General features: G+C 35.8%; 2 protein-coding genes across 4 annotated transcripts in view; both read left to right on the top strand.

Annotated features, from left to right (window-relative positions):
- LOC138943346 (uncharacterized) overlaps positions 1 to 13,625 on the top strand; it is a 55,751-nt gene that overhangs the window by 38,872 nt on the left and 3,254 nt on the right. For all 3 annotated transcript variants that reach the window (XM_070314099.1, XM_070314098.1, XM_070314097.1), the window contains exons 4-10: positions 8,177 to 8,358; positions 9,089 to 9,305; positions 9,710 to 9,963; positions 10,489 to 10,712; positions 10,887 to 11,043; positions 11,120 to 11,400; positions 11,552 to 11,683. In XM_070314099.1, coding sequence (XP_070170200.1) covers positions 8,177 to 8,358; positions 9,089 to 9,305; positions 9,710 to 9,963; positions 10,489 to 10,712; positions 10,887 to 11,043; positions 11,120 to 11,400; positions 11,552 to 11,683 — 1,447 coding nt within the window. The remainder of the gene's footprint in view (positions 1 to 8,176; positions 8,359 to 9,088; positions 9,306 to 9,709; positions 9,964 to 10,488; positions 10,713 to 10,886; positions 11,044 to 11,119; positions 11,401 to 11,551; positions 11,684 to 13,625) is intronic.
- Positions 11,988 to 13,521, top strand: LOC138943347 (TNF receptor-associated factor 5-like). Its single transcript, XM_070314100.1, has one exon. The coding sequence runs from the start codon at positions 12,054 to 12,056 to the stop codon at positions 13,458 to 13,460; it is 1,407 nt and encodes a 468-aa protein (XP_070170201.1). The 5' UTR covers positions 11,988 to 12,053; the 3' UTR covers positions 13,461 to 13,521.

The raw sequence follows: 13,625 nt of genomic DNA, 5'->3' as shown, positions 1-13,625 counted from the left end.
TTCAATATCGGAAATGTTCAATTAGTACTCGACCATGCTCGTGGAAAGAGGAGACAAGGAAATCGTTTCTCCTCCTCTGGGAAAGAACGAAATTAATGAACTTAGCTGCGCCATTGTAAGAGGCGGAACTTGTCATTAGAGATTTAATTCAACACCTTGGAGATCAGGGTTAGTTTTACATAAGGATTATACGAACGAGAAAGGAAGGGAAGGACGATTTATTTCGAGGAAATTTTACCTATTTCTGCGCGCGAGGATCATGAGAAGAGGATAAGGGAAACGGGGGAAACGGGATCACGGGAAGATCGATTAGAAACGCTGTACAAAAAATAACGACGAGAATGAATCACGATCCAACGATTTGCCAACAGTACTTCTATTGCAGCCAGCGACGGCATCGTATCAGGTATCGAAAGATTTACCTATGTCGTGGCCGTGATATAAAAATAATGCGAATGCCCGCGGCTCTGATGGAGATGTGCCATTCGCGCGTTCCTATTAATTCACACTGTCATTACCAATATTGATTAGCGGTCCCGAGTGATAAGCGATCTCGGAGCAGGATGTTTCTACTCGAGAAAGGAGTAGGGTCGCGAAATTTACATTTACCATATATAATAAGAGAATATATTTTCTATTTTTTTTTCTTGTTCTCTTATATCGGAGAATATACAGGGTGTCCTCAATTTAAATGGCAAAATTTCAGAAACGTGTAGGGGACCGAAAAGGTAAGACGGAAAGTTCTTTAGAGGTTTGCTCGTTTTTGCTCCACTTTGGAGAAAATTACAAAAAAAAAAGAAACGAAACAAGTTTTCGTTTTTTTACTTATTTATTTATTACATTTTATTTATATTATCGTCTATTTAATGCAGATATTGTTGAAAATGTTGCACTCTTGCAGCAATGCAAGCATTACATCTAGCACTGACCTCATTAATTGTAGCTAGACATTGTTCTAGTGATATTTGGTGAACTTCATCTATGACTCGGTCTCTTAATTGCTCTCTTGAATCGATTGGCACCATAAAGGATAACATCAAGTGTTTACATATGTAAGGAACCTTGAAGCAGAAAATTTATTCGGTGCCGATCGACTCGAGAGAACAATCGACAATGAGAGATTGAATTTTTGCCATTTTCTCTAAAATCGAGCAAAAACGAGCAAACCTCTAAAGGACTTCTTGCCTTAGTTTTTCGGTCCCCTACATACTCTTGAAGTTTTGCCGTTTAAATTGGGGACACCCTGTATATTCGATGGATCCAGAATCCGTGTATTCCGTATGCTGTTTTAGACGCCGCGATTATATTAGAATGTCTTGAAAGAGATGCGTGCGTTACTTTATTTAACAACGTGGTTGACAATTCGATACTAAACAAATTGATATCAGATAAACATATTCATCGGAATATATTCTTACATGTTGGATTGAAGATAGCAAAAGTTAGCGCGAGAGATATTATCGCTAAGGGGTTGTTCGCTCGGAAGATGCAAAGAACAAACTCCTTCGAGTCCGAGAATGTTAAAGGATGGCGATTGTAATTCGTTCGCCGCATGTCCTTTATTGCCGATTTTACGATCGCTTAATTACAATTGAAATTTACAAAGTCGACGGAACGCGATTCCCGCGTAAAGTCGGTCGATCGTGTCACGAACAGTCGTTGCACTCGGCGCGATTCTCCGATCTGCGACTTAACGATTCATATCGGAATAGCTGTCATCATCGTCGAGTAATGTTAATCCCTCACGACGCCCCGTCGAATTATCTTACTTGTGTTTTACAGCGGCTCGATGCAAGAATTGCGCATCGATGTATTTACATTCGTGAGTGCGACAAACACGCGTACAAACGAATATTCATCAAGAGTTCTAAGTCGAGTGTTTTTCCAATGTAAAATCAAATTAGATCTTAAATTAAATTTTTCAGAAAAATATTCAGACATTTGTATATTTTAAATATCCATGTTTTATTACGGGTTTCGTGAATTAATATAAAATTCTTACAAATAGACAAGTGTTTAATAATTTTTGATTGATAAAAAGATCATTCGCGCCAACGGTTTTTCGTCAAAAATTTTTTATTAACTTTCCCCAAATATTTGTAGATTCAATCGATTCATCGTGTTGAGATTGCAATAACATTTATTGCGCTATAAATCTAATACGAACGCAAAAATATTCAGCTCGGAATCTGAGAAAAAAAAAACATGATTTCCTGGAAAGTTTGTCGACACTTTATTCGAGTATTCAAGAATTAACGGTCATCGACATCTCTCGTAAAAATGACCACGATGTGTCCCGACCTTACAGCCTCTCCTTGAAAGATCGACATGCCTGACACTATGGTATGTAATTCAACGAAGGTAGACGACGTTAGATAAAAAAAGTAATATGTGTCAAGTGAATGGAATATGCGAATGGATCGAAAATGTTTGCTACGTTTTTACAGTCTATAAGTACGGCATCGAATTAAGATATGAAGAGCTTCGCATATATAATACACATTTCTTTCGATCGATAGAGCAATCGTACTTCTTTCAAACATGCGATGCATCTACCATATATTTCTCGTGCGATGTATATTTTTTCTTACACTCTATCTGTGTTTTCGTTTCTTATCTCACATCTCGCGTCTTGCACATTTATTTGTGGAGATGTACAGTTTGATCCCGAGCTTTTTTTTTTATTTTAAGATTAAGATTGAAATTTTTGTCTTATTCCAAGACGAAGATCGGAAGAAAGTAGTCATATTTATCACGCTGTCAAAGATCGACACTTTTTTTTTTACATACAAGGACAATGTCGACTTTCTCATGACGATTCGCGTTCCAACGCTTGCGAAATATCTCTATATTTTATTCGTGCAGATATATTCGCGGATTTGTGTGCAGCGGGAAAGCCGCGTTTTCGGAGCACAACGTCGACAGTAGGGCTGGTTGTGTGTGGCTAGTAAAATAAATACGCCATTGTTCGAACAATCTGTAACGGAGATCTCAACGAACTTTTAAATCGAATCAGAGGCAAATCCTGTGTACCATACGCAGATCAAGGTTACAGGAGAGCGCCTTGCAAGATTAACCGGTTTAGAGAGGCGGTATTTAGGTGATAGTATAATTGCTATTTAGAGTTCGTTTAACATACGGACGAAACTATGCGGACGTCCGGTTTTGTTCAAAAGGTCACGAATTTTATAATAATTTCAGGCACACGCCGCGCATACGCACAATGATATTTCATATATTACATTTTGTAGAAAACTTGGTGAATATTTATCAACAATTTTTTTCGTTCTAAATTTAATGCTATATATGTGACTGAAAAATTTTTTAATAAACATTTTTCTTATTCTTTAACATCTTTTTCAAAATTTCGAATAGTTTCCTCAAACGCATCCTAATTAATGACAAACGATAAAAAAATCGAAAAAACAAATAGACGATTAAAGCAGGTTTATATTTGTAGTTGGTTGAATTTGAAGACAATTTTTGAAATATGACGTTTAATACCTAATCATTATCAGCAAATTTTCATGACTTTTCTTACGACTCGTTCCACAAAATTATAAAATTACCTAAGCGACTGTGCAGGTGGAGAAATACAATGTTAGGAAATTGTGCGTTTGTGCAAATGTCACGAGAATTTACACGCGAATTTATATATTTACTTGAGAATATCGTTGTTTTGATAGTTATTCAAATTTTCACAGTTTTTAATGTTGCATGATGCAAATCAATGTTTACGTTATGCCTTCACTAATTAAGAGATTATACGAGGTTGAGTAAAACAATATTGTCTGCACGATGTGTTTTTTTCAGATTAAAAAGATTATTTATGTTAATTTTATCTTTAATGTCGCAACTATGTTAATAACAATCATATAAAAGTGTTTATTTTTTCGATTATATGTAATGTATGTGTATGTATAATGTATGATATTAAAAATAACATGACAAACTATGTTAATTACATTCTATTAAACACATTAATGCTGTTTATATACATGATTATGATAATATATATTCATATATATATTTGATTTTACAGAAATAACATCAAACAATATGTTTTATAATAATTTTCTTTTCCTGTTGATATTTTTTCCCCAATTCTTTCTTCAACATTGAAAAAATCTTTTATCATATTTTTTTAATATCTAGTTTAACGCTTGATTGACATTGGGTATTAATTATTAATAGACAATTTGGTAAGAGAAGTCAGTTTAAGAAATCTATTAAAAATCTACTTTTTAATATGATTGATGGACAATGTAAGGTCAGCTGGTTATTATGTAATTACAAATTGAAAAAATATTTCTGATTCAGACGGAACAAAATAGTTTTATTATTCATATTTATATTTCTTACTTTACGTTGGTCCTTTGTACGATTGGAATACATTTTTTTATTTCCTCTCACGATCGGACTGCAACTAGGATTATGTTGTATCACTAATATAATCGTATAGCCATTACGAATACTAGTAAAAGAAGGACTAATAAGGCTCTAACGTTCTATGTGGCATCTTTCATTAGAATTTTTATATTTTTATTATAAAAGTATTTATATATATATATAGTAGTTTTTTTTTATTTTTTTATTGTACACACACAAGAGTATTTATATTCATGAGTATACAATAAAGGATACAACAAAGTGTGTCGTTTGCATTCGTTCGATATATTTTATCGGCGTGGAAATGCCGAAAAAATATACATTTAAGCGATCTTTGAATTCTTAGATTCGCACCAAAGATAATATACGCAAATGCACAAATATTCGATCGTCAAGAGTAAACAGAAATATTTGTTGGTTCCTCTGCTAACGATAAATGATCCGCCGACGATCGAATGCGATTACTTGGCGATCAAATTTTTCTAAATTATTTTTTTGCACGTTCGCGAAACTTTGTATCTCTCGTCGAAAAATTCGCGATACGCATAAGATATAACAAAATAACAAAAACATTTACACGACGGGACTATAAATTTCGATATATACATAAATATACGTATATGTATACATATAGGTATACAGACATAAGAAATAGAGGTGCGTATATAAAATTAAGAAAACAGATAAAACAGTAGAAAAAGAAAACACGCGTCTCATATCTTTTACTATAACACGATATAATAACGGAAAAAAAATTGTGCATTTAAAATCTGAAATTAGATCTGATATAACGGGGAGGGGGGGACGCGGTCCCAAAGCTGAAAAAAATAAAAACGTGATGTAATGAAACATTGCGGATATTAAATGGTATTTTTAGCTCATGAAGGATCAATCAGTTTGTCGTATACCATATATATATGTTTTAGCCTCGCTATACGATTTCATTGAAATCACTTCTTAATTCGACGCTCTTGCCTTGAGAGACTTTTCAGATTTAAAGTCAGAGACTAGTATTATATGAAATGCCTTTTTTTTTTTTTAATTAAATTTAAACAAATCGACACACCCGCATATCGATATTATAATTATCGTAAATGTCTTCGAAATAAATTTAGTAATGTCTGTTTTTGAATAAAGATTTGCATAATCTTTTTTGAATGGAACCTTTCGCGAATTAATGCTTGTCAAGCGAGGCATTTCTCTTCTCACTTTCCTGAGAAAGATAAATATTATAAAATTTACAAGTCAAGGATTAGTATTACAATCGAAAGAAATAATTGTTGTATTATATATAATATTAACGAAAAATATTTGTACAATTTTATCTTTACACGGAGTATTATCCTTTATTAATTAAAATTATATAAATCGCGGAAATAAATCGGAAAGTCGAAGACACACGATTTAAATTTATATTCCGCTGCATATTTTTGTCATCAGGCATTTGATTTGCATTATTTTCGAATAACAGTGTCGTGCGGCGGCGAAGCAGTTTCGGTCGATCCATTTAACTGCGCTTCGCAGGATATTTTCATCGACGTGACCCAACCCTCGATCGACCGCGAACTGACCCGCGGACTTGAGCCGGGCTCAAATCTGTGTCGAGTCACAAACGGGCGAGAGAAAGAGAGGAGGCTGCGTGTGTGCGGTTAAGAGTGGCGTTCGCGTGCCCCTAATCGCGAATTGCATCGGTAACGAGGCTTCGCGGTCATTTAGCGGTGACCACCGATGCTGGTCGTTTATCGATCGCCACCTCCGTCCACCTCTTGATATTTCGAGGGCCTTCTGGACGACCTTCCTTCCGACTCGCAGATCCGAAACGTATGCGTGACGTCAATCGCAAAAATTGACTATATCTCCCGTCTTATCTGTGCACGTTAATATACCTGAAGATTTCCCTGAAAGATACCAAAGAACGTCATAGAGATCTTTAATTTTTATGACAATTTATCACACCAACGCGCGCGATTTTAACATCATTTTATTGGCTTGGATCGTTTTCCACGAGAATTAATCAAAATCGACTGGTCTTTTTCTCTGTCTAAATTAAGCTCCTCGCTAATAAAGTGTTTATAGTCGAAACAGTTCCATTCTTTACATCGAACACAATATTAATATCATAAATACACTAAAATGAATTTCAAATTCATTATTACTCGCTTCAGCTATTTTTATTTCTATTTATAGAAATGATTATTAGGAAAGACCTTTCTCTGTTTTAAGAGATAATAATTTAAAAATATATTATTTATAGAACATATTATTTGTCATTAATGTAGATGTAATTTACGATGTAGTTCTTAAAGTAACAATATCCTTTATGTCATTGAATTTAATAGTACAGAATACATGGTATAATTTATAAGATAAGATCGGATCCCGGTCCTATTTATGTTATGTAAACTATATTATACAATTAGTGTGAGCTATATATTCGTTTCTTTATTATTCGGGTATGCATGAATTGACGCGAATTCGTGATATCGCTGCGATATAATTAACGACATGTCATTTCTGTGTACTTCTCGAATATATGATTGATCGATGATAAAAAAAAACTTTCAAAATAATATTCGAGTGTCATGTTAATAAATCACATGAATCACCGCGATATCAACGTAGATAATTTATAAGCCAATATTTTGTTACGATAGGTATGTGTGATTCATTCGGAGATGAAAAAAAAAAAAAAAAAAAAAAAAATCATGGACTACATATCTGTGACTATATCTCGTCTATTTTTAAATACATTATTAACTTTTATTGATTTTGCGATATACGTTATCTAGAATACACTGTCAGCGTTTATTTTCATAAAAGGAAAAGAAGCGAGAAAACGATTATATGTGTAAATAAAATGTTTACTCGGTAGTAAATTTCTAAGCGGTGCAATAATACGCTGACAAAAAATAAAACTATCCGAACGCGGGGGAACTTTTGTGTTTTGACGCTCAACTGCATTACATTGGTACTGCATCTCTTTTTCATTCATTTCGCCCTCTTTATCCGGCGATAACGGGATCAGCCCAACGGTACCGATCTGTCATCATTACCGCGCGATTTACGGACGCGTGTCTGACGTCATTTGTGATTTAGACTCCGTTGGAATAATTATTATTAAGTACACGCGTTAAGCCTGCGGTGTTTAATTCACCGTGTTTCATTGTCTTCGCAATGGATTTATTGGATTTCTGGAGGATCGATGTTGTGTTTTTCCCGCTCCTAATTTTAAAGAAGACGACGCGATGGTTTCGTTACCATACCGATATAAAGAATTTATTCTTTGCCAGTTATATTCTGTCCTGTTGATTGATCGGACCGATAAATTTACGATCGCAGACGACGATAAGACCTTTTCCGTATTAAAGCACCGCGACACGCGATAAAATTGCACTCGACCTAATTTTACTGCGGATTGACGTGACCTCGGATTGATGTCAGATTGCAGATCGCGATCGGAAATCGAGAAGCGTACGTGATGTACAACGCACGTGCGTTTCTCGTATTTGTCAATTTTTTTATCACGTGCAATAAAATTTGTCGCGTCGAAATTAATCGTTCCCTCTTCGCATCTTCTTTTAAGAAACAATTATTATGTTAAATCTACAAAAAAAAAATTAAAATTGAAAACTATATTAAGATGTATAAATTAGACATAAAAATATCCGCATTTTTTTTTTTTTTCCTTTCATTAAAAGTCGAGAATTTTCGGTTTTATCGAGTATAAATATTGATGCGGCACTCGTCCATATATTATAATATTTATATATCTTTTTCTTGTTTCCAGGATTTGCGAGAGACAAAGAGATGCTGAGAGGCGAAACGAAAACAGGGGCGAGGACGACGACGAGGATGAGAATCCTCTCGGGAAGTGGCCGCACGCTCTTAGTTCGGCTCTCGCGTGTCTCGGCTGTACCTTGGGACTTTTTAATATCAGTAGATTTGCCATTCTTAGTATACAGTTTGGAGGTGAGTGTACACGCACACACACACACACACACACACACACACACACACACACACACATATATATACATGTGTCAATCATAAGGCTGTCATAAGAATTCCAATAAAGTTCTATTGAATTTTTTTTTCGCTATATACTACAATATAACGAACGGTTATGGCGAATATGTAAAACGAAACAAAGAAAACTATAACATGTATAAGATGCGCGCGTAAATTTTCTAGGCTCACTCAGGAAAACTGAGACTGGTCTTATTTCGAGGATCGGATCGTATTTCGGCGACTCTCAGCGCGCGAAACCGATATCTACATTTATTCATGATTAGCGAAACTTGTGCGTGAAAATACCGGAAATTGAAACTTGCGAATGATATAGCCTTTAATCCCATGAAATTGTGTGATTTCTATTGCGAATGCGACACACGCACAAAAATTTCGAGGCAAATTCTTCCACAGTTAACGGCAATGGTTAAGTTATCTTTGTCGCATAATAATTATATTATATCGCTTGTTGATAATAACTCGTTACATGTGACTTCCGAAGGACTTCCGATAAAGCCAATAATTAGTTTCGAGGCTAATTGCCAAGGTAATAATTAATTTCGGTAATGAAAAGAGACGCTCGATTATCTAGACTACATAGAATAATATGTTTACAATTACGAGCACTTTTCTCATTATATAAGAGAGAACTTACATTTTTTCTTTATTTACAATGTCTTCTCCCTTACAGCAAACTTCATCGTACAGTTCCTGATTTTATCATTTATACTGGGCATCCCGTTACTGACGTTACAAGTATGTCTCGGGCAAAGACTGGCGGCCGGCTCTGTGGATATGTGGAGAATTTCGCCGCTTTTTCAAGGTGTCGGAATAGCCCTGCTCACCGCACAGGCTTTCATCGGTATCTACAGCATAGTCGGTGTATCGTGGATGTTCGTTTACTTCAGGTACATTCCAATGCTCATCTTGGAATATATCTTGTGTGATAATTAATTATAAATTATATAATAATAGCGATTGGATAGAACTAAGGTATGAAAGAAAAAATGTGAAAAAATAATTGATTCGTAGAAATTATTTAAGTTCTAATCACACGACGACTAGGACAATTAATAGAATAAAAGTGATAATCGGTCAAAAATTTTCGATGAGAAAGCCGGTTCGCATATTCGTTAAAAGTTTGCATATGTATGTAATGATATTTGTATAAAATTTTGTCCGTGTACGATGTTTTACATTTTTTCTCGACACCTCTCTCGAGCCTCTATATCCATCACTTATATGCGTATCGGATATTAATATCACGCTATATTGATCAAGTAGGATGAAATGCATCGTACATTGATTGCAGAGATTCGTTCATAACGAAGCAGGACAAGTATCGATGGGCGGAGCCGTTTCTTCTCTATCGAGACGACAGCCGTCCCACGCACAATGCTACCACTTCGTACAAATTATACGAGACCGTTCCGGATTACTTCAGCGGCGCCGTATTGCAAAGACACCACTTGAACGAGGCCGATCCCGGTGTCGTCACGTTAAAGTTCCAAGTGGCCTTCAATTTAGCCGTCGTGTGGATGATTGTATTTGTTTCGTTGAGTAAAGGTGAATATTAAGACCGAAAAAAATGTGTAGATTGCACAAAGATTTCTTATTGACAATCTTGAATGCGCGTAATGATTTGTTAATTTTTTATGACAAAATTTTACCGGTCCTCTTGTATAAGAATCATATAGAATTGTTAAAAGATTTAACTAAGAAATAATTTAAAACTGTATTTATATATACATACATACAGGTTGCGTTAACTTAACTTTATGACTTAAAACTTAAATTATCTCTGCAATTATCGAAAAATGTTTTCAATAAAAGTTTTAAAGTTTCAGGAAGAACATATGATATGCATGTAATAAATTTTTTATAGTATGCATTTTTTGATATTTTAAAATTATTTCTAACTGCTCGTATAACACAGATAATTTAAGTCATAATTAGGTATTCTGTATATGTATATTTATTTAGGAAACGAATTCTTATATTTATATATAATATGCAAAGAGAAAAATCTATTATTATCAAATTTTGCAATAATTATGTGCAAAAAGTTTTATTACTTCTATTTTCATTTAGGGCTGAGATCTTACGGAAAGGTTGTATACGTTTTCACCCTGGTGCCCGTGTTCGGTACATTAGTCCTTTGCACGAAGTTGCTAGGACTTACTCCGCCGGGCTCGATAAGCCAACTTTTCCCCGCTACTGTTTGGAACGAATTCTTCATTAATGGAAAGTCATGGGTGGCTGCCTCAAACGAGGTCTTCCTCACGTGGGGTTTACTTGGTGCGGCTGCTATGCAGGTATCATTTCCATCATCGTCGATAATCGCACGACCATTATCTTTTTGCGAATATATATATATATATATATAATTATTTTTTCTATTTGATTTTTTCTATTTTTCTCTTTCGCGATTGTATTCTTTCTCTCTCGCGGATCATAGCTAATTTGTCAGAATATCCCGCCAATTTCAGATAGCGGCTCACAACAAGCACAAGCATCTCCTACAGCGAGATACAACTCTCGTGGTGATCCTGACATTTGTGGTGCTTTTACTTGGGGCTTTCTTAGCGAATACCTGCGTACAAATCCTCAGACTTCACGGTTACATTTACACCACTAGTTCCTTTGGTAAGTACAACCATTTTGTATCATATTACTTCGAGCAATCGGATCAATGCATTTTCATTCTCGGACGATTTTACAGAGAGAATATCAGGGTACACATTTATAAGGCTCGCCAATAAACCGGCACCGTCGGGTCATAGCAGTACGCCGGAGAGATTCATGTCTCACGCGTCCTTCCTTCTCGGTCAACGCGTAATACGACCCGGCGTAGACACGAGCATCGAGTCCGGATACCAGGTGTTACGCCTGGCCACTGAATTGGTGCCCGCAACATTGGCATTGTTGGGCACCGAACAAGTATCACCATTCTGGGCAGTCCTGTTTTATTTTATCCTTATCTTATTTGGGATCGCGCAACAGGTATATTTAAATATATATATATATATAATTTCTTATAGCCGCGATATAAATGAGAAACTACGAATAAGAGTACATCCAAATATATTTAATTTTATCATCTTACATATAATATAAAAAAATGCTTATATATGTGTTTTATTAATTGTTTTAGTTGGCAATATGGCATTGCGTAATAACCGGTATAATGGCAATAAATACGAAAATGATGAAGCTCTGGGAGACCACCATTACGTTTTTTAGCTGCGCTTGTGCCTACATACTCGGATTGCCTATGGCTACAGAGGTATGTCAAAATTCCTTAATAGTATATATGCGCCGATTCGAAAGTGATTAATATTTCTGTTCGACAAATTTATCGTCTCATCTAAAGATATAATTAATAAAACGAAATATTTGTTACGCGTAAATATTTATATTATTAATTACGAGTATATACACAGATATACACAGACATTATATTTTAATTTATACGCGACACACACAAGTATTTAATAACCACGCAGCTCGGATATATCTGTAGTATTATCGCTACAGAGTACTGCTTTTATCAGATAGTACGCGCAATCTTTCGTTTGCTCAGAAAATTGTTATCAGCGCGAGTTTTAGTTTCGCTCCGCGCCCAGTATTACAAGCGCTTTCGTATTAAACGAAAGATGAGTAATAACGTTCACGCTATAGTGCATCGTAGCGTACCTTGCTATTTTTGCAATGTATTCTTGGAGGAAAAATTCTTGACCGAACACATCACGCAGTGCGCATCGGTCTTGGAGGAATGTCCCAACAGATGCGGAGTTTACGTTTCCCGCAGGAATCTGGAGGAACATCGAAAATCGTGTAACAAAAAAATGTCGAGGAGAAATAATCAGATAAAAGACATACAAGATTCGGTGTGGAAGGAAAAGGTGTTCTCGGTATTGACGTTACTGCGTCTAGCTATCGATCAAGGAGAAAAAGAGCGAATTCGCCTGCAGGACGACCTCTCTAGGAGCTTGAGCTTATTGTACTCTCAGCAGGAATCTCTCATCGCGTTGCAATCGAATATCGCAGAAGCGGTCGAGGAGTTTCGCGGTAACGATGCAATACTGAATATGAGATTAAACGATCTGGAGATGATCAGTGACAATATGCAGCATCGCACTAGTTCGAGCTTTCGGCAGATATTCGAACAATTGAAGATGTTCGAAGGAGAATTGATAGGCGAGCAAAACAAATGTGCATCAACCGATTGGTTTAAAGAATTAAAAGATTTGAAGACATTTATCGCTAAAGAGAGTGTACGCGCGAGCGATATATGGCAGGAACACTCGCAGCGTGTCAACGATTTGAAACTAGAGTTGGAAATGAGATGTAAGGATTCGAAGGACCTGATGTTCAAACATGACATCTTGTCGAAAAAGTTCGATAGTTTAGCGAAAGAAATTACATGTTCCGAAAGCACCGCCAAACAAAAATTGGACTTGAAAGGTCTCAAGTTTCAAATGAAAGAGAATCTAAGATACATCGAGGAATTGATCGCGAAAAGTTGCACACCAGCACCTTTGCTGTCGAATTCTTCGTGTTTGTGCGAGGAAAGCGCCTCAACAAACGGCCGCATTATATGGCGAATCGACCGTTACAACGAGAAGATGAGCGAAGCAAGGGAGACCGATTGCGCGTATTACAGCCCGGTATTCTACGACAAGAAATACGGCTACACCCTGAAAATGGAATTATTTCTGAATGGCAAAGGACAGTGGAAGGATCGTCACATTATCGGATGTTTGCGCGTGGAGAAAGGCAAGTGGGATCCTCTGTTGGATTGGCCTTGCATACTCCGAGCCATCGTGATTCTTCGAGATCAAGACAATCCCGCGAACGACGTTAGAAAAATCGTGAAGACCATAGGTCGCGATAGAGACGATTCTAACGAGCCTGATAAAGAATCCGGATTATATATGTTTGTTCCACATACCATGCTAAGTAGATACGCCAGTTACACCAAGAATAATGTTATGTTCTTGGACGTGCAAGTGAAAGATATAAAAACGAGTGCTTCGACGACGTCGTTAATAGCTCAATAATTGTAATACTTTTAGCGATACTAATGATAATAAAGCTGATGATAACGATAAATGGTAATAATTGTAATGGTAATACTGATGATATATTTACAATATTATATCTATTATTAAATTATTATTTATCAAATAAATTTATATCTATATTTATATATATGAAAGAAAGAA

The sequence above is a fragment of the Polyergus mexicanus genome, unplaced genomic scaffold (genome assembly GCF_030449975.1).
Source record: "Polyergus mexicanus isolate NDT 795.1 unplaced genomic scaffold, iyPolMexi1.0 SCAF_26, whole genome shotgun sequence".
In the NCBI taxonomy this organism is placed as follows: Eukaryota; Metazoa; Arthropoda; class Insecta; order Hymenoptera; family Formicidae; genus Polyergus; species Polyergus mexicanus.
This window is presented reverse-complemented; position numbering and strand designations above follow the sequence as displayed.